The sequence below is a fragment of the Pagrus pagrus genome (assembly GCF_965226575.1).
Source record: "Pagrus pagrus genome assembly, chromosome: 14".
In the NCBI taxonomy this organism is placed as follows: domain Eukaryota; kingdom Metazoa; phylum Chordata; class Actinopteri; order Spariformes; family Sparidae; genus Pagrus; species Pagrus pagrus.
Window position 1 is genome coordinate 17,461,583 of NC_140198.1, and position 22,533 is coordinate 17,484,115.

Sequence of the window (22,533 nt, forward strand, 5' to 3'; positions counted from 1 at the left end):
ACTGGCTAAAAGCAGCTACAGTTAGCAGCATATAGCGGTTACTCTGGTGATATACATGCAACTTTAAAGTCAAAAGAAACAAAGGCAAATAAGATTTCTATCCACACAAACTCCCATCTAGAGCAGCTTCACAACATAATGTTTTGCTATTGATTTTCTGCCTTTCGCCATCTAATCTAAGCTACTATGCAATTCCCTCGGTATATAGAACTGCTGTTTTTATATGTAAGCATATTTCTGAAAGTTATCTTGGCAGAGCTTCTGTGTGTGTAGGAGTCACAGACAACACTTGACATTTCACAGAGGTAAAAAAGTTTAATTAGCAAACACAAGAGTACAAAAATACTGTTCAAAAACAGAGTGAAAGAGTACAGAAGATTGCGTTTATAGAAAATGTTAATTTGGCACTTGGGTGGCCTGGTGTTTGTAAGCAACCTGGAAATCACAGGTTTGAGGCCAATAGTTGATAATTCATGAGTCCTCTCCTGAGTGCAGCATGTCAGTTTTCAGTTGAAACAAAAGGAGTATTATTAATGATATAATGAGTATATTTGGTTGTATTAACTGCTAAAGCTGTTGAGAAAAAAAAAAGGTTGTCAGAGATCACATTAGAAAAGTACCTCATCGGCATTCAGTCGGTAAGAAAAAAACTTTTGTCTTTCATAGTGCAGCTGTCACTCAGTACCATCAGGAGTATAGTGGTTATAACGATTGATACTTCAGGTATTATTCTTTGTGTTGCTGAATGTAACAGAAACAGAAGCTTATGCAGAGGCACTGAAGGTACCATGGAAGCCATAAGCCATGTTAACAGGCACGTTGGCTCTTCCCAGCTCTTCAAACGTCTTGGCATCCAAAACCAGGAGGAATGTCCCTTTATCCTGGAGAGAAAAGTTAACCACGGGAGCTTATTATCAGAATCATATCAGTGACAGTACATGAAAAGCATGACGGGAAGTCAGAACGCTAAAACTCTTCAGATAGTTTGAACAACTTTCAAAGCAGCTCTGATCGCCTTCAAGGACCAAAACATCTCATGAGTGCAGAAGAGTATTACAATCATCCGTGATGAATAAATGAATAATTAGGAAAATTATTAGGAAATTTAATTGGCCATATTAGAAATATGATATTTGCACAGCAAAGTGCTGATTGACAGACTTGATCAAACAGCTGCTGGTCACGAAGCAGTTTAATTTTAGCCTTAATTCTCCCTCGACATTTGAGTCTGTGTTTCATGTCTGTTTCATTTGCTTACTTGTCTTTTATTGTGAAGCACCTTGTGACATCTGCTCTGGCAAGGTGCTGTATAAATAAACCTACTACTTGATGTGCTTTGCAGAAGCAGCACAGTTAAGAGAAGAGAGGAGAGTAATAATACGCTGCAGCACAACTCAGGTTCAAGCTGCCAGACGTGCTGTCAGGACGGAGCACAACAACACCTCAAGGTGATTCACGCTCTTCCACATGCCTCTTAAAATAGAAATAAAAGGGTTTAACTCCCAATTAAAAGTTTGTGATGTGTAGGACTAACTCATGCTGTAATTATCTTTAAAAGTCCAAAAAATCTGCAGACTCTGACTCATATTACGTTCAAGTCCATAAATCTTTGTAAATTACAAGTGTATAATTATATACAGTATGTAATATAATGCTGATATTATTGCCATCACTAATATGACCACAGAACATTTTCTGCCATTCTGCTTCTGTGGTTCAGAAAGTTTGTTTTACTGTTTTTAAATTGGAAACTTGAATCTAAACTAGCGTAGTAAGTTAATCAATAAATATGTATGACTCCACTCCTCTCCCTCATGAATATTCACTATGGATTATCAAACTTTTAATAGACTTGGAAGAGAAAAAAAAAACAGAGCTTAGATAGAGTAACAGGCTTTAAGGTTAAATACTGTATACGTAGGAACACGTGGTACATTATAACACTGATGTAACTTCAGAAAGACTTGACAAAAATATTTCAGCTCGTGTCATGTTGGCTCTCCAATAATTCCTGATCTTCACAGAAACAGACTTTACAGAGTCTTACCTGTGAGGGGGTGAGAACGACAGAGAGGATGACACCGTCGTCCTCCTCCATGGCGTCAGGTGACGGCACAAACACCGGCTCTGATGGGTAGAAACCCTTCTGGTACCAGACCTGAAGTCACATAAACACAAATATATCAAGTTCATAGACGGTTAGTGTTCCACTAGTTACCCTTTACTATTTTCTATTTTTAGAGCAGGTAGTGCAGATGGTTGTATTTAAAACTCCTCTGAGGCAGTAGTATAACAGGAATAATTACCTAGTTTGATATTTTGGGAAGTATTATTCTCTTTCCTGAGATTTGATGAGAAGATTGATATTTGATACCTCTCACCTATATTTCTAGCTAAATATGAAGAGGCTTGTCTTTTGTTGTTGATACACTATAGCTTTATGTAAGCTCTTTTTTTATTAAGAGGACACACACACACACACACACACACACAACACACACCTTGAGCGTCTTGTCCATCAGGTCCATCTTGAGCAGAGAGTCTCCCACCAGGTGTCTGAAGCCACAGCCATAGAAATAGCGGTACGGTCGTGTGTTACATCTGTCGTAATTGATCTGAGGGAACTCCAGGCCACCGTACTCGATGAGGTCATCTCCATGGAGATCCTCGTGTTGGCAGAACACCTGTTGACAAAGAGGATCAGCCGTCTATTGTCACTTGAACTCAACAGAGTTATAACTACAGTCAGGCAGAAATGCTCCATGCGTTTACTGGACACTAGCTTCAGTTTGAAAAGGAAGTTTTGGTTTGTGGCTTTTGACTTTAAAAAACACATCACAGTTTCTGTTTTGAGTTCTGTTGGCTTAATGAACTGATTGTGATCTTTTTGATCAGTTCAATCTGTTACAACACACCAGAGAAGATGTGAACTGGTTCATTCCTGCTGGTTAGAAAAATCTGGGAGGTGGAACAGAGTGAAGTTGTACCTGTGGGACTGTGCATTCTCAATTACTGTGACAGATTTTAATAGAGTTCAGTATTATTAAAAGTCTATCATTGTAGAAACCATTTAGAAGAATATGAGAAAATTAATTGAGCCAATGTTACATGTCCTCCTCCTTATATTATTATTACAATAACAAAAATCATACACTATTATTCTGTTTTGTATTTAACAGTCTACTGTTATATATTTAATGCTTTCTTTGTGGCATGTAACTAGGTGTGTTTTTACCCATTCTTACAACTTTATAACATATTTCTGAAGTCTGGAGTAGATTAAGACTGAATTTTCATTTTTGGTTGATCTTTTCAAAAAAATGTGTATTTCTGAACTATGCATCCAGTATTTCAGCTAAAAAGAGACACTTAAGAGTTTATGGCATAAAATTCAGTGTCCAACTCACCTTGTCTTTGCCGAGTTTGACACACGTCGCCTGACTGGAAGGCCGTGTGTTCAGGTTCTGGCCTAGTTCGGTTTCACTAGTTACGTTGAGGGGCAGAACAAAGCGCCGAGGGAAAGGTCTGCTCATCGTGTTGTACATCTGGGAATGACACAAGAAGGAACAATGCAGTATGTGCGCATTTTAGGGATTCTTCTCGTGCAGTTTGTCTTTTGTCATGTGGTGCAATGTGACTGTAAAAAATGCAAAAAATGTACCTGAACTTGAAAACAAAATAACTTCTTAGATTTCTCTGCTGATATCTGACAGAGAATCTGAAGGTTGATCTTTCCTTGAGGGTTCATTTATGTGTGCGTGTGTGTAATTATATGCTGACCTCGTCTAAAGCCTCTCCTGACTTGCGTAAATTCTGGATGAGGTAGTTGTTGATGGCTTCGCCGTCGTCTTGGCAGCAGATGTCAAGCATCAAGAATCCGTCCTCCTCGAAGGCATTGATCTGATGGAAGGTGGAGACGGCTTTGGTGTGGTACTTCGTCGAGCTGACCTGCGGTACAGAACACGTGATTTAGATGAAGTTTAACTTAATAAATCGTCACCCCTCACCACCTCAGTCACCTCTCCTGTGCGCTTGTCCACGAGATGGAAAACGGTTTCCTGCTTAGGATCCCAGTAGATGCCCTCGCTCAAAGCCTTCCCCCGCAGCTTGCATGTGACTATCTTCAGCAGGTCCATCTTAATCGGCTGCTCAATGAACACCATGTAGTTCTCAGACATGCCTGGAATAAAGAGGAGGGTGGTACTTGGCTTTGTAGCTGAGGGCAGCTGTAGCGGTAAACATATAGACATCACTAATGAATTGTGGCTTACCGAAGCTGTGGTAGTAGGAAGGATGGGACTTGTTTGCAGGCACAATGGAACAGAGTATTGTGGCTCCTTGTAGGGTGTCTGTTGCATCTTTCTTCTCAGGTGGGACTCTGATGAAGTTGTACGAGGCTCCTGGAATTATAAAAGACAATATTTCAGCTACTGATTTACGCAAACCTTAACATGGGCCTTGTGTAGTGTTTAAAAAATGTAGGAGCTTTTTGGATATTTCTTTGTTAAAAATAGTTTGATATCTGAATTTCCCAACCTTCTGTCCTCGTTGTAGATCTAATCTGTCTCTAATGTATGTGATTGAGAGGATGAAATGTATAATTTGTCTGAATATCCACCAGGTGGCAGTGCTTGCAAGGTAGCCAAGTCAGGCACAGTCTGAAGGGCCAGAGGATATCAGCCTGCGCATTCAACCCTGCTGATACAGCGTGAGCCTCGGCTTGGATTGACACACACACACACACACACACACACACACATAGACAGAGACAGACAGAGACAGAGACAGAGACAGAGAGAGAGAGAGAGAGAGAGAGAATACCTCTGCCTCAACATGTCTAATGCTGACACCCCTTCAGAAATAATACCTCCTCGCCCTGTACTGGTTAGCAAAACGGGCCCCGGGGAGTACTGTGGGGGGTACTGCGGGAGTATGGGGTATCGGGCCCTTTGCTATGGGCTATCCAGTCCCTGTATGACTTAAGTGAGAGCTGTGTCCATATACATGGCACTAAGTGTGCAGATGACGTGGTTTCCAGCAGGCACTGAGGCGGTTTGCAGCCGAGTGTGAAGTGGTCAGGATGAGGGTCAGCACCTCTAAGTCTGAGGCCATGGTTCTCTGCCTGAAAATAGTGGATTGCCCCCAAGTGTAGGAGTTCAAGTAGCATGGGGTCTTGTTCATGAATAATTGGGAAAATGGAGCGTGAGATGGACAGGAGGTTTGGTGCGGCATCATAAACAGTTAAATAATGTAGGACAACCAGCTACATGTCACAGTGCCAGGGTGGCTCTTGAGTGTCAATTTCTGTGGCTATCGTGTCATATGTATGTCAATGTATCACCAAGAATCGAAGTACAGTGATGTTGATCTTTTATTTATTTTTTTGTTTTGTCTTTGATTAAATGTATTTCACTGAATATCAGTAATTATGATGCAAAATTCAGTTCATTCTCAGACTTTTCAGAACACGTCAGACAACCTGTGTCTTGACGAAAAAGAAAATGTACTTTGTTTCAATGTTTTCACTCTGTGGTTATTGTTTCTTACACACACACACACACAAACAGGACGTGTACACATGCATCAGTGTATGGTGAGGTGTGAAAGCCAGGAGGCATCCGAAACAACAGCTGTAAACAGGCACCAAGTGGTAAGGGGTTAGGTGCCTTGCTTCAGGGCACCTACAGTAAGCAGTACCTAGGATGTGACCTGGCACCTCTCCAGCTATCAGTTCACATTCCGTACTGACTGGTCTGGGTGGGTCTCAAACCAGTGACCCTCCGGTCCCTAAGCTAAGCCCTATGGACTGAGCGTGACTGACCTTTGCTCCCATAGGAGTTGCCCATGTTGTAGGAGGTACCATCAGGGTCATAGTGTGGGTGGGCAGTGGCTCCGTTTACAGCGATGAACTTGCTCCAGTCCACCTACAGAACATAGCAGAGAATGAGCAGGAGCAGTGTTTGACAACTCTGGTCTAGACTGAAGAAACTAATTATGTTGAAACTGGTATTAATGTTAACATCTACTACTCCATGGTGATCATGATAGTACCTTTTCCAATGTCTCCAGGTTCTCTAGGTTAATTCTGTGTATGAAATTTGTCTCCGTGCTGACATAGTAGTCACCTTTGTATTTCACAAAGCTCACACTTGCATTGTCCGTGGGCTCTGTAACAGAGAGTAACACAGGATTACTGAGGCCTTCAGAGTGAATGAACGTGTCCCTCCTTTAACAGACACCTTGGTAAACCATTCTGCTACACGATTTGCTGCTTGTAGTTACACTGAAAAGTCCAGTAGGAATGTAAAACATTTAGGAAATGTCTGCTGTCCCCCTCTCTGCTCCCCACCGCAGCATGTGTTATTATGTAACCTTAGTGTACAGTTAAGAGGCTCCAGCCTTGGACTGTGTCTATCCAAACACTAAAACTGAACAAACTGTCCTTTTTCATCCATCTGATCTCAATTCTGGCTCTCCTGCTCCTCCCTAAATTACCAGCTGGTCCCACTGTGTCACAAAATCTATGATAGAAGTAAAGTCATGTAACATTCTTGCACAATAAGTCAACAAACCAGTAAAATGCCACAAGGCCTCTCCCTTGTTCCCCCTCTTTAGTCTACTTACGGATCATCTCAAAGCGAGACAAGAAGCGCTGGAAGAAGTTTTTACAGGGGTCTGGCATGGCGAGGGTACCAAATTCTGACATCACGATGCGATCCTGTTCACTATTCTTCTTGTAGGCATCGCTGTTCAGGAACCGACTCATGTACGTCACCTGGCCGTTTTCGATCTTGAACTGGTGTAACATCGCCATCCCATCAAACCAGTGGTTGTAGCTGTGATGAAATAAAGACATTGACAAATCTGTTTGGACATTTTTTTGTCGTTTGTGTTGTGCAGCAGTGTGTCGAGGCGTTTCAGAACTCACTGTGTGTTTCCAAACTCAAACTTCCCCGGGCCGTTACGGAGGAGGTTGCCATTGATCCAGGAGGGAATGGTGCCTTGTACCTGAGTGGAGATCGGCTCAGGGGTCTCTTCTACAGAGCGGACCAGAGGTGCAATCGACTCCAGTCCTTTCACTGCTGACGTCATGCCTTCCTTGGCTTTGACACTGTCAGCAGGCTCAGTGTCATCTGTAGGAAACACATGCACATACAGAATTAACCTTATGGTTACAAAGGGTCGCTACATTTCCAGAAAATGTCTTGAAGTTTGCACAATTTCAATGTACCTTGAACCTTTTAATAACTTATTTGGGTGGGTGAGTGAGGGTATACGTATAAACAGTGATGGAATGTAACTAAGTAGAGTTACTCTTGTACCGTACTTGAGTACAATTTTGACATACATGTACTGTACTTGAGTACTTCCATTTTCTAGTTTTATATACATCCACTTCACTACATTTTGGAGGCAAATGTTGTACTTTTACTCCATTGTTTGATAACTTTAGTTGCTAGTTACTTTGGGGATTACAAGCTGCATAAGTGCCAAAGTAGCACATTGTTAAATTAAGTAAGTATTCAGTATTTTCAAAGACTCCTGCATAATGTAATGTTCTTAATAAGATGCTGCAATGAGTGATTTAAAATATAATACATGCTGAAGAATAAGAGTGAATGTTTGTTTTCTTTAATTCAATCTTATGTCTTAGTGCTACAGCGTGACAAAAGTTGTTGACCCCCGACAACAATCTGGGTCCAGGGAAACGCTTGGAGGGGCGAATTTGAAAAGTTGTCTGTTTCCACTTCAAACAGGAATTAGTAAAATTGCAAACCTCAGCAGGCACAGGGCATTATCCCTTCACATGCAGCCCACGCTGCTGCCAAAACAGCACTCGCTAAGCCAAAGAGTGTTCTGCAGCCCTAATCATACCCATATTGTTTATACCTAAACCAGACGGATATTAGAAACGGTCATCTTTACGTCGTCTTCAATTCAAACTATTAAACTCGCTGTTTTTGTGTGGCATGACAACACATGATGCGTTTAAGTGCACCCAGTTTTTAGCCAGCAGAAAGGGAAAATAGGTATTAATCTCAAAGCTTGAAACAGTATGACCAGCCTCCTTTTAAACCTTTACTCTCACAGTGATAATATGGCGTGAGTGTGGATATAAGATTATAGTCAAATCATTAAAATAAATAAAAATGGGCTTACTTTTGAACAGGTGAATGTCTATTGATTGTGCTCAAATGTACAAAAGTGGTGCTCAAATGCAATATTCACTGTTAAACGAGTTCCTCTTTTTACAATCCATTTACTTGCTGCTAATGTCTCAAACTTGAATTAGCCGCTAATAAATTAAATGGTGTAGTCGTGTATTTAAAATAAAACATAATGAAATGATGGAGTTATGTACACAACCCACACTGATTTAATGTTTGTTCAACAAACAAGCTGGAATGCGAGTCCCTGAACTTCAGACACACGACACGACAGAAACCATGAAGTATGTCGCAGTGCCACATTCAGGGAAATGTTTGACTCAGCTGAAGTTCAAGTCGAGATAACAGCTGGCTCACAGTAACTTTGTTTGGTGTTTGTCTGACAAACCAACAAATAAGAGAAGTCGACTGAATGACAACGCCTCCTTATGGCACATTCCAGTGTCATCAAAGACATGTGGCTTAGATTATTGTTAACAGTCAGCTCCACTGTTACCATCCGCTGAAGCCAGTAATCCCATTTACCACAGTAATACACCCAGGGAGTGGCTTGCTCTTAAATTTTAAAGTAATTAATCTTAAGCATAAAATGAAGGTTCAGAACTCCTCAGGGAAAATACATAACGTTTTAATGTTCAAGGGGCTATATGTAAAAAATCAATAATTAACTAGAATGATCAACAGAGTGTGAAAATTATCAGTTCTTATATTATGGTGTGTGTGTGTATGATGTTACAGAGATATCTACTGAAGTTAGCATGCTAACCAGCTAGCCCCAGTCCAGAGCTCCTGTGCTCGTGGTGTAAACACCAACACTCCCCTGGTCCAAGAGCTCCTATTCCGAAGAGCTAGCTGCACGGCTAACTGAGCTAACCAGCTAAGGGAGGCTACAGTTAGCAGCAGTAAGCAGTTACTCTGGCTATATGCTGTCCCCTATTTGTTTTGAGTATAAATTTGACAGGTCAATTCTTACATCCTGCACCTTTAAATGTATTCCTGAATTTAATAATAATGTAACTAACAATATTAAAGTGGTTCTGATACACATATTGAGTCTCTTTTGAAAGATTAGCACTGCCCTGATTATAACCATTTTCTACTGTCCAGGCTAGGTGGGATGTAACTAAGTACATTTACTCAAGTACTGCACTTAAGTGCAAATTCGAGGTCCTTGTGCTTAACTGGACTATTTTCAACTTTACACTTAATACTCCACAACTTCTCAGAGGCCAATATTGTCATATATTTTTATTCCACTACATTTGTCTGAAAGCTTTAGTTACTAGTTACTTTTCAGATTACATTTTTTTCCTTCCTGTCCAGTGAAAACCACTCATCTTTAAATGTGATGGCTCTTGATTGTGAATCTTTCTGGTAAACTGAAGAATTAGGTGTTCATTCATGAGTTGAGAAAATGATCCTACTTCTTTAGCTAAATAAAAGTATTTTATAAACTTGATTAAATGAGTTAAATTTTGAATGCAGTCCTTTGACTTGTAGCAGGGTATTTCTTACATTGTGGCATTGCTATTTTTGCTTAAGTACAGGATCTGAATACTTCTTCCACCACTGGTTAGGGTTTATAAGTGATTACTACACTCTTTCACTGAAGCATTTTTGTGGTTGACCTCTGCTCTCCTTCTCGCACAGAAGATTTATCCCCTCCCCTTCATTCTTTACATCCGTCTCTCCCTATAGTGTGCATGTTATAGCTGTATTTCCTCTGGGAGATGATGTGGTTCAGATCACAAGTGGGCGTTGCCTGCATAAAGCTGCACTACTGTGTTGTGTTGTAGCTGTACATACTGTAAACACTCTTCAGGCAAACTGTGATAGGTGATATTGAGATGTATAAATAAAACTGACATGACTTACAGCCAGTTTTGTCTTCTGAAAGACCAGTCGCCTGAATGAAACCTGACACGGCAGGATGAAGCAGACAGAACAGCGTGTACTGCCTGCACACCGCCCTGTCAGCTCCACCACACAGATGATAATCAGCACAGAAACCTGCTTTATGAATATAAAAACTAACACGCAGGACGAGATCGTAACGATCGCAGTGCTGTGCGGCGTTCAAGTTCACGTGGGTCCCAGCAGTCACTGCGCAGGGAAACCATCAGCTTGTGACTGACAGCTCTGTTCTCTCTGTTCAGTTTAACATGCACTAAATGGAGGAGGCTTACCTGAACTGTCGAGCTTCACGGGAGGCATGTTGGTGGTCAGAGCGGATGGATGCAGCTCCTGCTGTCTGCCTCTGTCCTGCTGGACCACAGAGTCCCGAGCAGCGCCGCGCGCAGCAGCAGCAGCAGCGCGCAGCAGCAGCGCGCTTACATAACGACGTTACGTAATGAGGCGCAGGGGAGAGGTAGAGTCGCAGAGATGCACTGTACTGCTGTGTGGTGTAAGCTAACACACGAGGAACAACATGTTTGCCCAACATACACATGTAGCAGTCCAATTTGTTTGACTGGCTATTTTTGTTCTTTGTTTGGGCTGATTTGCCCTCCATGGGTAATCACAGGGGATTTGGAGCAGCTGTTTAGCGGGAACCTTTAAAACCCCGGCCCCTTAGCACCTTGTTTTATTATTTCTTTTCCCGGGGAGCCTGAAAAGGAGGCATTTGTTTTTTTTATTCCAAGAAGAGGCATTTGTTGTTTACCCCCCAAAAAAGAGGCATTTGTTGTTTACGGGTTCATTCCCCTAGTTGTATATTTGTTTATTTTTATGTAGGCTGGGCTGGCCTGTAGGGAGTTACAGTCAGTACCGCCACACACACACCTATATTCTAGTGATTAGCAGTCGAACAAGTATTCAGATCTTGGCCACTGGCCCATTTCAGATTCATATTACTGGATTTACCAGTCTAATTACTGATGCGTTCATGTTTAATTACTTTAATATTAGCAACATACTGCTGGGTACCTTAATCTGTGAAAATATATAATAATGTATCAGTTGATTTCATTTGCGAAGTAACTAGGGTATCAAATAAATGTAATAGAGTAAAAAGTACAATACTTGCCTCCAAAATGGAGCTGGAGTAGATACTCTATATTAGTACTATACTTTTTACTTTACTGTAACTACAACGGCACCTTATTCTCTTGCACCTTATGTTCCACTTACCTTTACTCCTCGATACCTCAGCATTTTATTTTATTTTATAACCACTTAAGCATTTTATTGTACATAGTACTTTATTGTTTTTTGTCTATCTATCTATCTATCTATCTATCTATCTATCTATCTAGTAGAGAGTAGCATTAACCCCTTCAGACCTGCATTTTTTCTGCTGGGCAAATTTTTTTTTTTAAACTGATGCCATGCTTGTCTTGTCCGATGTCTATCACTCTCTCAAAGCGTCCTCAAAGTCATGAAATAATTATGATTGGATAATCAGGATCCAATCAGTAACCAGCATTGCTGACATCATTCAATTACAGAGTATTTTTTGGTTTAGAGACAGAAATATGTCATGTCCATTCCAATGGACGCAGGGTCTGAAAGGAAGTGCTCAAGTTAAAACACAAGTAGCCTGCCTCAGTATGGTACAGGTGCATACTTAGAAGCTACTTAGTTTCATCCCACTGGCAGCTACAATATAGCAGGATACTATAATAGATATAATACATATCTAGTATTAAAGGTGCACTATGTAGTTTTGGGGGAGAGAAACTAAACTAAAGGCCTGAACAAACTAAATAAACAAACTTTCATCATTTTCATGACTGAATAAACAAACTGGGAAAGGACAACACAATTTCATAGTGTTTTACCTTGTTTATATTTGGCGGACCCTGCCACCTTTCTAGCTTCAAACAATGTTCTGGGGATCTTATTTTCCTCTGAGAAATGTTGTTTATTCAGTTATGGAAAATATAAAAATTACGGAGTTTGTATCATTACCTCATTACTATTATAGTTTTATAATTATGAGAAGAATAATTTCTCCAAAACTGCATAGCACCTTTTAATAACCCTTTAATTGTTATAATAGTATAACAGAGAGATTATTGTATTTTTTTTTTATTTTGATTTTATGAACAATTACAATAAACAAGATGTGTATAATTCATGTACACTAATTTCAGTAGGCTACCACACATTGACTTCCATTTATTAGTACATAAAAGATCTAAGCAATTGAAATAATCAATCCAACTTTAAAGGGACGTTATGAGCACACAGACACAGACATACATAAATACATCAATGAAGAAAATGTAAAAAATATAGACATTTATTAAAGTAGAAATGAAGAAATAGGTAAATGAAATCAATTGAAGATGTTTTCCTTATTTTTGTTTATTTTTTTTTCTTTCATTTATGGATTGACAAATGTATTTATTTCAGCATTTCTTTAATGTGGTTATTCATTTATGCAGTTATTAAAGTGTAGTATTGGACAATACAGTCCATGTTTGAGAGCAGCTGCAGAGGCTCTGTGTGAGCACGTGGGGCTGTCTGGCAGCTGGAGTGGACAGCTAACAGCTAGTTAACTGTCCATACGGCCGTGTGTGTCTCTCCTGACCTGCACACTGATCCAGATAATCTTTGTTGGAGGATTAAAGCAGTGTCACACAGGAGGAGGACAGCCCACACGGCTTGTATTCCCGTTGTAAAGCTCCGACAGCATTTCAGGTAATGTTTGTTTTATTGTCTCCTAGCTGTTTTGGGGATGAGTATTCAATAATAGGCTAACTTCAGTCCCCTGTCAGTAGACTGTAGGCTACCTGCGTACGCTAGGTGTACATTGAGCATTATCTTGCGGTCAAGTGAGCAACTGTAACCGCAGTTGGGGGCTAGGTGTAGCTACATAACATTATTTAGTAAATACGTGTCTTTAAAGATGCTAAAAGTGCTAAAGAAAGAAGGAGGAATCAGCTAGCTTAAATGCTATAGTTTGTGGACTCGGTTGCGGTGAATTAATTGCCATGGCAACAAGTCCCGCTCTGACTGATACACATAACGTTGCTCTCTCGCGGTACACGCTGCACCACGTGTAAATGGGTTTGTTGTTGTCCTTATTTCACTACATTTAATTTTACACCATTTACTCTGTAATGATAATAATAGGTATATGGATATGTGATTAAATCATATTACATAAAATATAAAGTTTAGACTTGTGTGTTATGCTTTCTCGGGTACTTCAGCCCATAAACATCACTGTAAGCTATATTTGTCTGTAATATCAATCATAAGTACTCAGCAGCAGTAGTAGCTGAGTAGACATAACCAAGCTGAGAGTCAGTGTTTTGAATTCAATAATGCATAGCTGCTAACCTGTTTCAGGTGTCATGTTGGCACTGTACTGTGCCTATGAGCTAACTGTCTCACTTCAAACATACAGTATAGTGCAAATCAGCTTTGCAAGTGTTCATTTGACAACACTCAAGTTGCAAAGATAAGTCGATTATTCATCTCGTCAACTATTTTGATACCTGATACATTTCTTTCACTGGTTCCAGCTTTTACACTGTGAGGATTCGCTGCTTCACTCTGTTTTATACAGTAGTAAACTGAATGTTTTAAAGTTTTGTACTGTTGGTTGGACAAAACAAGGTGTCAACTTGGAAACTGGAAAAGATGGAATTTTTTCACTTTTCCTATTTTATAGGCCAAATGATTAAATGATAAATCAAGAAAATAGTCAGATTAATCAATAGTGAAATGTCCCATCAATATACAGAATCCTTTTACAATAAGGGTTTTGCAAACAAGAGTTGCAGTTGGCTTTATCATACAAGTATTTAAGCAGTGTTGCTTGGGTCTTTAGAGTTTATAAATCAATATAAGTAAGCAATCAGAAGCACAATTTTCTGATTGTTATTGCTTGTTATATAACAGGATATATCATTGTCTTTTTTCAACAGGTCACATCTGACCAGATGGCTATAATGCCCTCCACAAAGAGCTCTAATAACTGGACTTTGTCAGAGTTGCTTGGGCAGCGGAGGCTGTTAGGGCTCGGAGCTCTACTGGCATGGCTCGTCCTCTTCCATCTCCTTGTGAATGTTTGGCTCCTCTGTGTCTTCACCAGTCTCTTGGTGGTTCTCGGTGGTTGGCTCGGCTCCCGCGCAGTACTGGATGCAAACAGCCTTCTCCATTTGGAACACTTTTTGCCCCTTGGAAATGTTAACCCACCTCTGTCTTCCCCTGAACATGAGTGGAGGTTGAACCATGAGATCCACTGTGCCGTCCACAAAGCGGTGCGTGACTTTGTGTCCTCGTGGTATCGTACGCTGCTGCCGGAGGTGGAGGGGGAGTTTGAACGCGCAGTGCGTAACTCAATGCTTGAGTCGGTGATGGAGCTGAAGGAGCGTGCACGGCGAGTGGACAGAAAAGCACTGGTCCAAAGGCTGCTAGAGCTGTATGGGTGTCACCTGCAGAGCTACATGACGGCGAGACAGATACAGTCAACACAGAAGGAGCGCATTAGCCTGTGGCAGCTCTACAGTGAAGTAGATACCCCTCACCCAGCTGTGAGCAGTGCAGTCACTGAGCTCAGCTACTCAAGAGCTCTGGTTAACCTTGTCTTACATGTGCTTGTTCCATACCCACAGATGGAAACAAGGACCGGAGGTTACATGGTTACTGAACTCATCACCTGCAATGTGCTGCTGCCGCTCATCAGCAGGGTGTCTGATCCTGACTGGCTCAACCAGACCATTGTAGATATTATCACCAGGTCAAGAGAACCACAGGAAATCAATGTGGATGAGCTCCCAGTAGCTGAACTATACAGATGTCAGATCCAGGAGAAGGAGGAGTCCTGGACAACGTGCAGGTCACTGTCTTCTTCTGATCATGCCGGCCACAGCAGCAAAGGCAGCTCTGACGCTGATGATCTCCAGAGCCAGAGTACGCTCTATGAGAGGGATTCCTCACAAAGTAGCATGGTCAGTCTGACGTCTGCTGGGAAGGTAGAGAATTGCCACGCAGGTTTGCTCACACCATGCAAAGTGAACTGCTGTACACTCACATCTGGCAGTTACTCCCACTCAGCAGAGTCCAAAATGATATTACTGGACTCCTTAATTCATTCAGACTCTGAAGAGGAGCTGATGGGAGGCTTTTGTGATTGTGGTCCTCCAAAAACCTTCTGCAACATGATCCCTGTAAAGGATGATGAAGCCTTTGGGTGCTTCGGTCCTCTGAAAAATCTCGGGCCAAAGCTGGTGGTGCCCGAGGACTCCCAGTGGCCCGCCGGTATAGCCCAAAAGAAATCCCCAACTTGTTCTCCAAGAAGACTTTGTCTGACCTCCTGCAGCTGTGATCCCCCCAACCCTCAAGCTGCATCTATGAGCATCCAGAATGTGCAAATATCTGGTACCGTCACTGCGAAGGAGCAGCGTGGCACAGGCACACATCCCTACACTCTCTACACTGTAAAGGTAACTCCCAGCCCTGCTTCCTTGAAAGTTTGACTGATATTTGAATATGTGTTACTGATCTTTACCCGCCACTGTCTGTTTTACAGTTTGAGACAGTGGCTGAAGCAGAAAACGGTGACACTCTGCAGCCTGCGACCACTCACACTGTCAACCGGAGATACAGCGAGTTCCTCAACTTGCAGACACGTTTAGAGGAGAAGCCTGAAGTCAAGAAAGTGATCAAGAGTAAGAAATGATCCTCTGCTTTAACTGACCATTTGTGTACCAAGACAGAAATATCAGCGCAAGTCAATTTTATGGATTTCAGATGTCAAAGGCCCAAAGAAAATGTTCCCTGACCTCCATTTTGGCAACCCAGACGGTGACAAGGTTGAAGCTCGTAAAAGCCAACTGGATACATTCCTTAAAGTAGGTATAAGGATCATAACATCAGCAGTGAAACTACTTGGGTTTACTGTCATTAATAGATTTTTTTCTAGCAATTAAGCAACATTCCTGAGACATCCAACAATGAAGACATGCAGGAGTTTCTGGCCCTCAACTCAGATTCTGGCTCATATTTTGGAGGAAGACCTTTTTACAAGTCAAGAATTGACAAGGTGAGAGAGCATCTACTCAATCTTGTGAAGATGTGATTATGATTGTAAGAAACAGTTCTCATGTGATCTGGAGGCATTACTTTGATGAAATGAGAGAAAAATCAACACAATCAACATAAATCCAATCTAATCTTAAAGGATTAGTACACCCACAAATGAAAATTCAATCATTATCTAATCACCCCCATGCTGATGGAAAGTCAGCAAAGTCAGAGAAGTGTCATAGTCCACAAAACATTTCTGGAGTTTCACAGCAAAACAGGGTTACAGCATTTTCCTCAACAACTGAAATAGATGGAGTTTAAGTGAGTGCACAAGCTTGTCTGTGAGTTATGGGTGTAAAAACATCTTTTCAAATCAATTTTGGATCTCTTTTGCCAAGAGTTAGATGAGAAGATCGATACCACACTCACACCTTTGTGCTAAATAAGCAGTTTAAGTCAGCATGTGGTTAGCTTAGCATAAAGAATGGGAATCAACTCTATAGATTAAATGAAAAATGTGATCTAAATATATTCTTTGATATTTTTTCAATTAGGGGAATTTAATTTGATTATCCCATTTCTTCTCCAACTTGACTCCCATTGAAGATGATGGAAAATGCTTTAGACACCTTGAAGACGGCTTTCCCTTATCCTGAGCCGCTCAGCCCAACAGAGGATCTTGAGGGAGATGCTGATGGACGAACACTGGACAGCAGAAAGTACAGGTGAGAGCTCTATATCAGTTGTTCCCAATATTGTTTGAGGTGTGACTCCTTAATAATAAAGCAGGGTCCTTTGTCACCCCTAATAGATTGAGGATCTTTCTTCTCTGTTTAGTTTTTTTGACTGTAATGGGGCATGTCTGGTTTTGTGTTTCATGTATCAGGAGACTTATGTTCCCAAGCAAAATTTCCCCATCTCTCAACATACCAGACCTACATCCTAAAGTGACATACTGCTTCAGTGAAGGCAGCGCTGTAAGTTACCACACAGTATTAACCATCACTGATTTAAAAAATATGATTTTAAAACAGATACCTGAAATGTTGCTTTGCTAATCTTTAGGTCCTCAACGGCATGTCACTGTCCGGCCTGGAGAGTTTTGTCAAAGAACAGGAAAGACTGTTATGTGAGCCAAATGGGAAAGAGACAGCCAAGCAGAGCTGTGAGCAGCAGAAGACCGCAGGGAAAACTCATGGCACAGGTTGATATTTACACAAATCTTTCCTTAGTTAGTTTTATCCATAATGTAAGTATGAATCATCATGCAGTAACACAGCTTTACCACTTGGCTGCAGCAGAACTCCACTGATTATTTGGACATTTGCTGACTATTCCTTGTAGTCACTTTCCACTGTATGATGTGTTTTGTCTGCACAGTATGTCACATGTGTTTGAAGGTGTCCCACTGTGTTTCTGTGCATTGCAGACACAGCTGTGGCAGATGTTGCTTTGAACATTTTGTGTCTGCTGATGAAGGACCAGTGGAGTTGGCTGTGCACAGAGAACATACAGAAGACCATCAGACTGCTCTTTGGCACCTTCATTGAGAGGTAGGAGCTTCTTTCAGCTTCAGTGCTGATATTGGTTTGTATATATTTTAATAATGTATAAATCCATATGTCTTGTTTGGTTTCATCAAGGCCTCTGAATCTTATAGTAACTATACCCTTAAGTGTCAGTACATAACTGGGACTTATGTTGTACAGGTGAAAGTGTGGCATTTCACCTTCGTACAGCTGAACATCCAGATGCTGCGTCCTTTTCTAGTACAAGGGGCAGCTTCATGAGGTACTAAGTGATTTGAAGCTGCATGACATTCTCTCATATTTACTTTCAAAGTATTATTTCCTTCTTCAAATGCAATGTTTATGCTTTTCTGGGAATCTAGCATTACCGCTGGGCTTGTTTTTAACCACACAGCTTGTGGGAACTGTGCTCGTCTAATCTCCAGTGTCCAGTGCTGTCATTAACTTATTCTGCTTGCCTCCATTTTTGGACTTAACATATGCCTTCGGGAGTTGAAAGGGTCACTTAGCATGTCAGTAAATCATGTTCATGCTCTTGCAATGGTCTATAGAGATTTAAGAATGTTTGTGTTGCTTCCCCCTGGGGTGCATGTCTGTCAGTCTCTCACAATCAGCTGAAGCATGTTTGCATGTATTTGCATTTATCTCCACTTGTTTGTTGATATCTTGTAGAAAAAGCAGACACACATGCACAGAAGAACAATATTATATTAAACTTAAATGATTCTGTCTCAGGTGGTTGGATGTAGGAGTTGCCCACCTTACCAGTGCCCCCTGCTGGGTGATTTACCTACAAGTGCTGCAGGAAGCTGTATGGCCGGGCGGCACTCTGCCTGCTCAACCACGGCCAGAGCGGAGTGCCGCAGAAAGAGAAGAAACCAAGGAGCAGTGTCTGGACTGTCTGATGCAGCTGCTCCCAGGTACGTAGCAGCTGTGAGATTCAGATTGTGGCTGTTAGATTGCTCATTAAATGCTGTTTTTATTAGCAAGGCGCCACAGCTATGTTGTGCTTTGTGGTTTGTTTGAGCAGAGCTCATCACTGACATGCTGGGAAGTGACAAGTACAGACTGAGCTTGGAGACCATGCTGGAGTCTTTACAGGACTGTCAGATAAACAAGTGAGTCAACAACCAAACTGATGAGTAAACACATGTCTGGTTCTGCTATTTTTAATCAGCTACACCATGAAACTGTATGGGTAGTGTATACAGGACATGCGTTTATCTGGTTATTGTATCTATAATTCACTAAACAGTATATATCCATATCTGTATCTGTTTATGTCACAAAAATATTTGTATATGTATCAGTATTAAGATTATAAAATGGGTAATCTGCATACATTTCTGTATTAAATTATTTATTTTTTAGAATTACCATTTATACTCCTCATACATATGATATATCTGTATAAATACCATGTATCTGAACTGAACTAATAATAATAACATATATTTGAACCCCAACTTCAGAACAGAAGTTAAACCTTAACTGAGCCTAAATTACAGCTCTGTAACTGTTAACAATCTTGGTGGAACTTAAAGTCACAGTACAACTGGATGTTAGCGGAAAATCACAAGTCAGGATTTCATTGGACCATATTTCATAATCATCTTTAAAAACTGGAGGTAGTGCTCTAAAGTGGGAGATTACTGGTCTGAAGTGTCTATGATGACAAACAAGAAAGCTATTGACAATAAAAAAGAGCGTAGTAGCTCATGAGGACCAGGTCCAGATTACAATACATTAAGTTAAAATGTCCACAACAACATTTGAACGCTGTTGACACAAATCTGAAATGCTCCCTTGCACTTTTGAGATAGCCCCTAACTCAGTTTTGTGTCGTATATCAAGCCGTGCACAGTGTCAGGCTTCAGTATCTGGTCATGAGGAAAGATTTAAACCTGTGGAACACCAGTCAGCTTTATTACACACTGCCATAATAATCTGCTGAAAAGTTATTGAGGATAAATCTTGCCAGATGTCTTACTAGTGAACTTAAACATAAGCAGTCCTCTATGTTGTTAGTATATCTGTTTACATGCTGGCACATCTGTATCATGGAACGTCCTGCTGCTTTGGCTATTAGCAGAAAAGAGATCGCCTTGATCAGAAATGAATACATCCAGTGCTGCTAACTGTTTTCTAGTGAATATCTAGTAATAGCTCCAAATGTCGCTAAATCTAATGACACAATTGTGAAGTTGGCAACACTGACTACACCTGCAGTATTTATTACATTTCATATTCCAATATAAGCATCTGTAATAATAACACTTGACCTTAGTCTGTCGTTAACCCTGTATGTGTGATTACATGCAGGCATCTGATCTACTGCATCTGTGACCTGCTCCTGGAGTTTCTGGTTCCCGAGTCGTGTGACGAGGCCTTCCAGAGGTCCCTGCTACAGAGCCTGGCCAAAGACACAGAGAGGGACAATCATCCTCACACATGAGCAGCGCATGATAACAGTCTGCTATGTGCAGAATGTGTGTGCATTGTGATGTCTTCATAATGGCCTGTTGTCACCGGAGTCCATGTGAGTGTGATGGCACAGGAGAGCAGCAGTCATCAGCTATCACTGGTCAGTGATAAAAGCAGCCTGTTTGCCTGTGTGCGGTCACATCAGAATCACGTGGCTTCACCTGGATTCAGGAATTTATAATTCCTTCTTTGTGACGTACTGTATCATAAAGATGAGAAGGTCGAGATGCGTTAATAGTTCTGAAACACCCAGAACATCAGAGGGAAACAGTTGTGGTGTCAGCATCAACACACATATTGAAGTGTTATGCTGACTGGTCCCCACATCGTCCAATCAAACACCAACTACTGTTCTTATCTGCACTCGGCTCCATGTAAAATTATATTAGTTAGGCCACCAGAAAAAACAGGCATGTGTGTGTATATATGGTTTCAAATGTTGCACAGGTTTTCCATAGAGCCTGGTTATACTACATCATTGTATATACTTGTTATTTCCATCTGAAATAAGACTTTTTTTTATATTTCTAAATCATCAATTGATGTGTTGAGTTATTTTGATGTAAAGTCTTTGAAATAAATACATATGTCTATCTTAAGATCATAAAGAAGGCTTTTATTCTTTCCTTGATTTCCTTTCATCTGATAATTAGTGTCTTATGCTGCGTTCCAGTCAATGTCAGAGGTTGGAAATTCCAACTTCCAACCTCAAAGCTCTCCATGTGAAACCAAGTGTTACCAAAAAACTCAGCTGACTGTAACGAATATGTCTCTTTGGCAGGCGTACACACAAGTGAACCCTCAGCAGTGCAGCCTCCTTGCATTTCTAAACAAAATTTGCATATATAAAACCCCGCGAGTTGAAAGACGACAATATACATTTTATTTTTTATGGCACTTTTATATTTGAAAACGTATCTAAATATTCCATTCACTTGCATAATACAAATGCTGTCATCTACAAATACATTGTGCCTCCTCCCCATGGCTGCCGTTGCTGTGTGACCTCAGGCAGCTGCTCCCTCGTGAAGTCGGGCCAGATTTATTTTGATAGTCCATTTTCATTTGTGTCTTCTGTGACTTCTGTAAGTCCATATTTCATTTGAGCACATTTTTAATTTTTAATTATACAATCTTGCATTGTGTAGCTTGAAGATTAGCATCTTATAAGAGTTTGTATTGGCAGTGATATTTTCAACAACTCTGACCGACATTATAACATGACTGAAAAATCTGGACTGGATTTTTGCCTGTCTGTCTGTGGGAACTGTACTTGAACAAATCAGTCAGACCTTCCTGTAGCATCATTTTATTTCTGAGAGGAGGATTTGACTCATGTACACGGGATGATTCACTTCATATCCCAGAAATTACATGAATAAAAAGTGAGTGCAGACAGTGTGAAAGTGTTCCCGTGATCTTTTGACCCTGACCAGCCTGACCAGACAGAACATTTAATGGATGATAGACAACAGAAATTAACCTGAAAATTGAAAATAACAAATAGTCCTGCAATGAGAAAAACTTTTGTGCTTAGGATGTGTTAGGATGACCGTTTCTAAAAGTTGTAGTTGTATAAGGGTAGACAGAATATCAGGAATACTTGACAACACAACACAAGCCAAACATCTAACCATGTCATTTTCCTGATGTTGATGTGTTTGAATCCGTTTCCTTTGTCTCCACGTGCAGTTCAGAAGGACTTCATAAATACGATCTTAGGAACGTTTAACTCAACGCACTTCCTTTCTCATGATATCATAGGCTGATCCTGGCGAACTCCCACCCATCCTGTCTCATGCTTTGGGACTTCACTGGCAACCAGAGGAGACAAAGCTGCACTGATGGTGGCCCCATACGTTTCAAGTCAAGGCAGCTGCATTTTCATCACATGTCTCTCAATGGACCAAACATCTGTGAAATTTCACAGCTAATCCCTGATTGACGTGTGGACGGCTACAATCTGAGATTTATCAACTACTTAAAAATGGATCACCTGGCTCATTTCTACTGTGTTTAGGAATGTTTTATTTAATTAAAAGTGTCTTTTTTTCCTTTGTTTTTTTTTCAAGTAGCTTTTGTTAACCAAACCAAAGTTCTCCCTAAGGTTTCTTTACTGTAGTTCAACTTCTTCCTGAGGTAATTGCTGCCCTGCAAAGCTATGCAGTGTGTGTGTTTTAGCATGTTGACATTAGCATTTAGCTCCAAGAATCACTGTCTTATTTTAGCTTTTTACTATTAATTTACTTTTAACATCACTGGTCTAACATAATTACAGAAATTCATACCAAACCTAACATTTCCAGGTGGGTGTCACAGTCTGGGACTGATTAAGTGGCAGGCAACAACAGGCCGTGTACATTACAGTC

General features: G+C 40.8%; 2 protein-coding genes across 5 annotated transcripts; one reads left to right on the plus strand and one right to left on the minus strand.

The window, feature by feature from the left end:
• Positions 1 to 301: 301 nt before the first annotated feature.
• Positions 302 to 10,476, minus strand: LOC311269384 (carotenoid-cleaving dioxygenase, mitochondrial-like). The gene is made up of 12 exons (XM_084373510.1): positions 10,355 to 10,476; positions 6,929 to 7,133; positions 6,625 to 6,836; positions 6,052 to 6,167; positions 5,822 to 5,924; positions 4,272 to 4,400; positions 4,020 to 4,180; positions 3,781 to 3,948; positions 3,408 to 3,545; positions 2,502 to 2,684; positions 2,048 to 2,158; positions 302 to 881 (listed from the first exon to the last, which is right to left on the minus strand). Exons 1-12 carry the CDS (start codon positions 10,380 to 10,382, stop codon positions 765 to 767), a joined length of 1,671 nt encoding a protein of 556 aa, XP_084229636.1. The 5' UTR covers positions 10,383 to 10,476; the 3' UTR covers positions 302 to 764.
• A 2,144-nt stretch (positions 10,477 to 12,620) lies between these two features.
• Positions 12,621 to 22,223, plus strand: snx19a (sorting nexin 19a). Of its 4 annotated transcripts, none has more exons than XR_014624146.1 (13): positions 12,621 to 12,812; positions 14,048 to 15,568; positions 15,655 to 15,793; positions 15,876 to 15,976; positions 16,048 to 16,167; positions 16,758 to 16,876; positions 17,038 to 17,128; positions 17,217 to 17,355; positions 17,581 to 17,704; positions 18,416 to 18,600; positions 18,711 to 18,798; positions 20,003 to 20,264; positions 21,929 to 22,223. XR_014624146.1 is itself a non-coding variant. In XM_084374179.1 (13 exons), the coding sequence occupies exons 2-13, from the start codon at positions 14,063 to 14,065 to the stop codon at positions 20,133 to 20,135; spliced, it is 2,643 nt and encodes an 880-aa protein (XP_084230305.1). In that variant the 5' UTR covers positions 12,621 to 12,812; positions 14,048 to 14,062; the 3' UTR covers positions 20,136 to 20,781. The 4 variants fall into 4 exon arrangements, 2 of the variants coding, with proteins under 2 accessions (XP_084230305.1, XP_084230304.1); XM_084374179.1 differs by lacking the exon at positions 21,929 to 22,223 and having other exon boundaries at positions 14,048 to 14,635; positions 14,738 to 15,568; positions 20,003 to 20,781; XM_084374178.1 differs by lacking the exon at positions 21,929 to 22,223 and having other exon boundaries at positions 20,003 to 20,781.
• Positions 22,224 to 22,533: the final 310 nt, after the last annotated feature.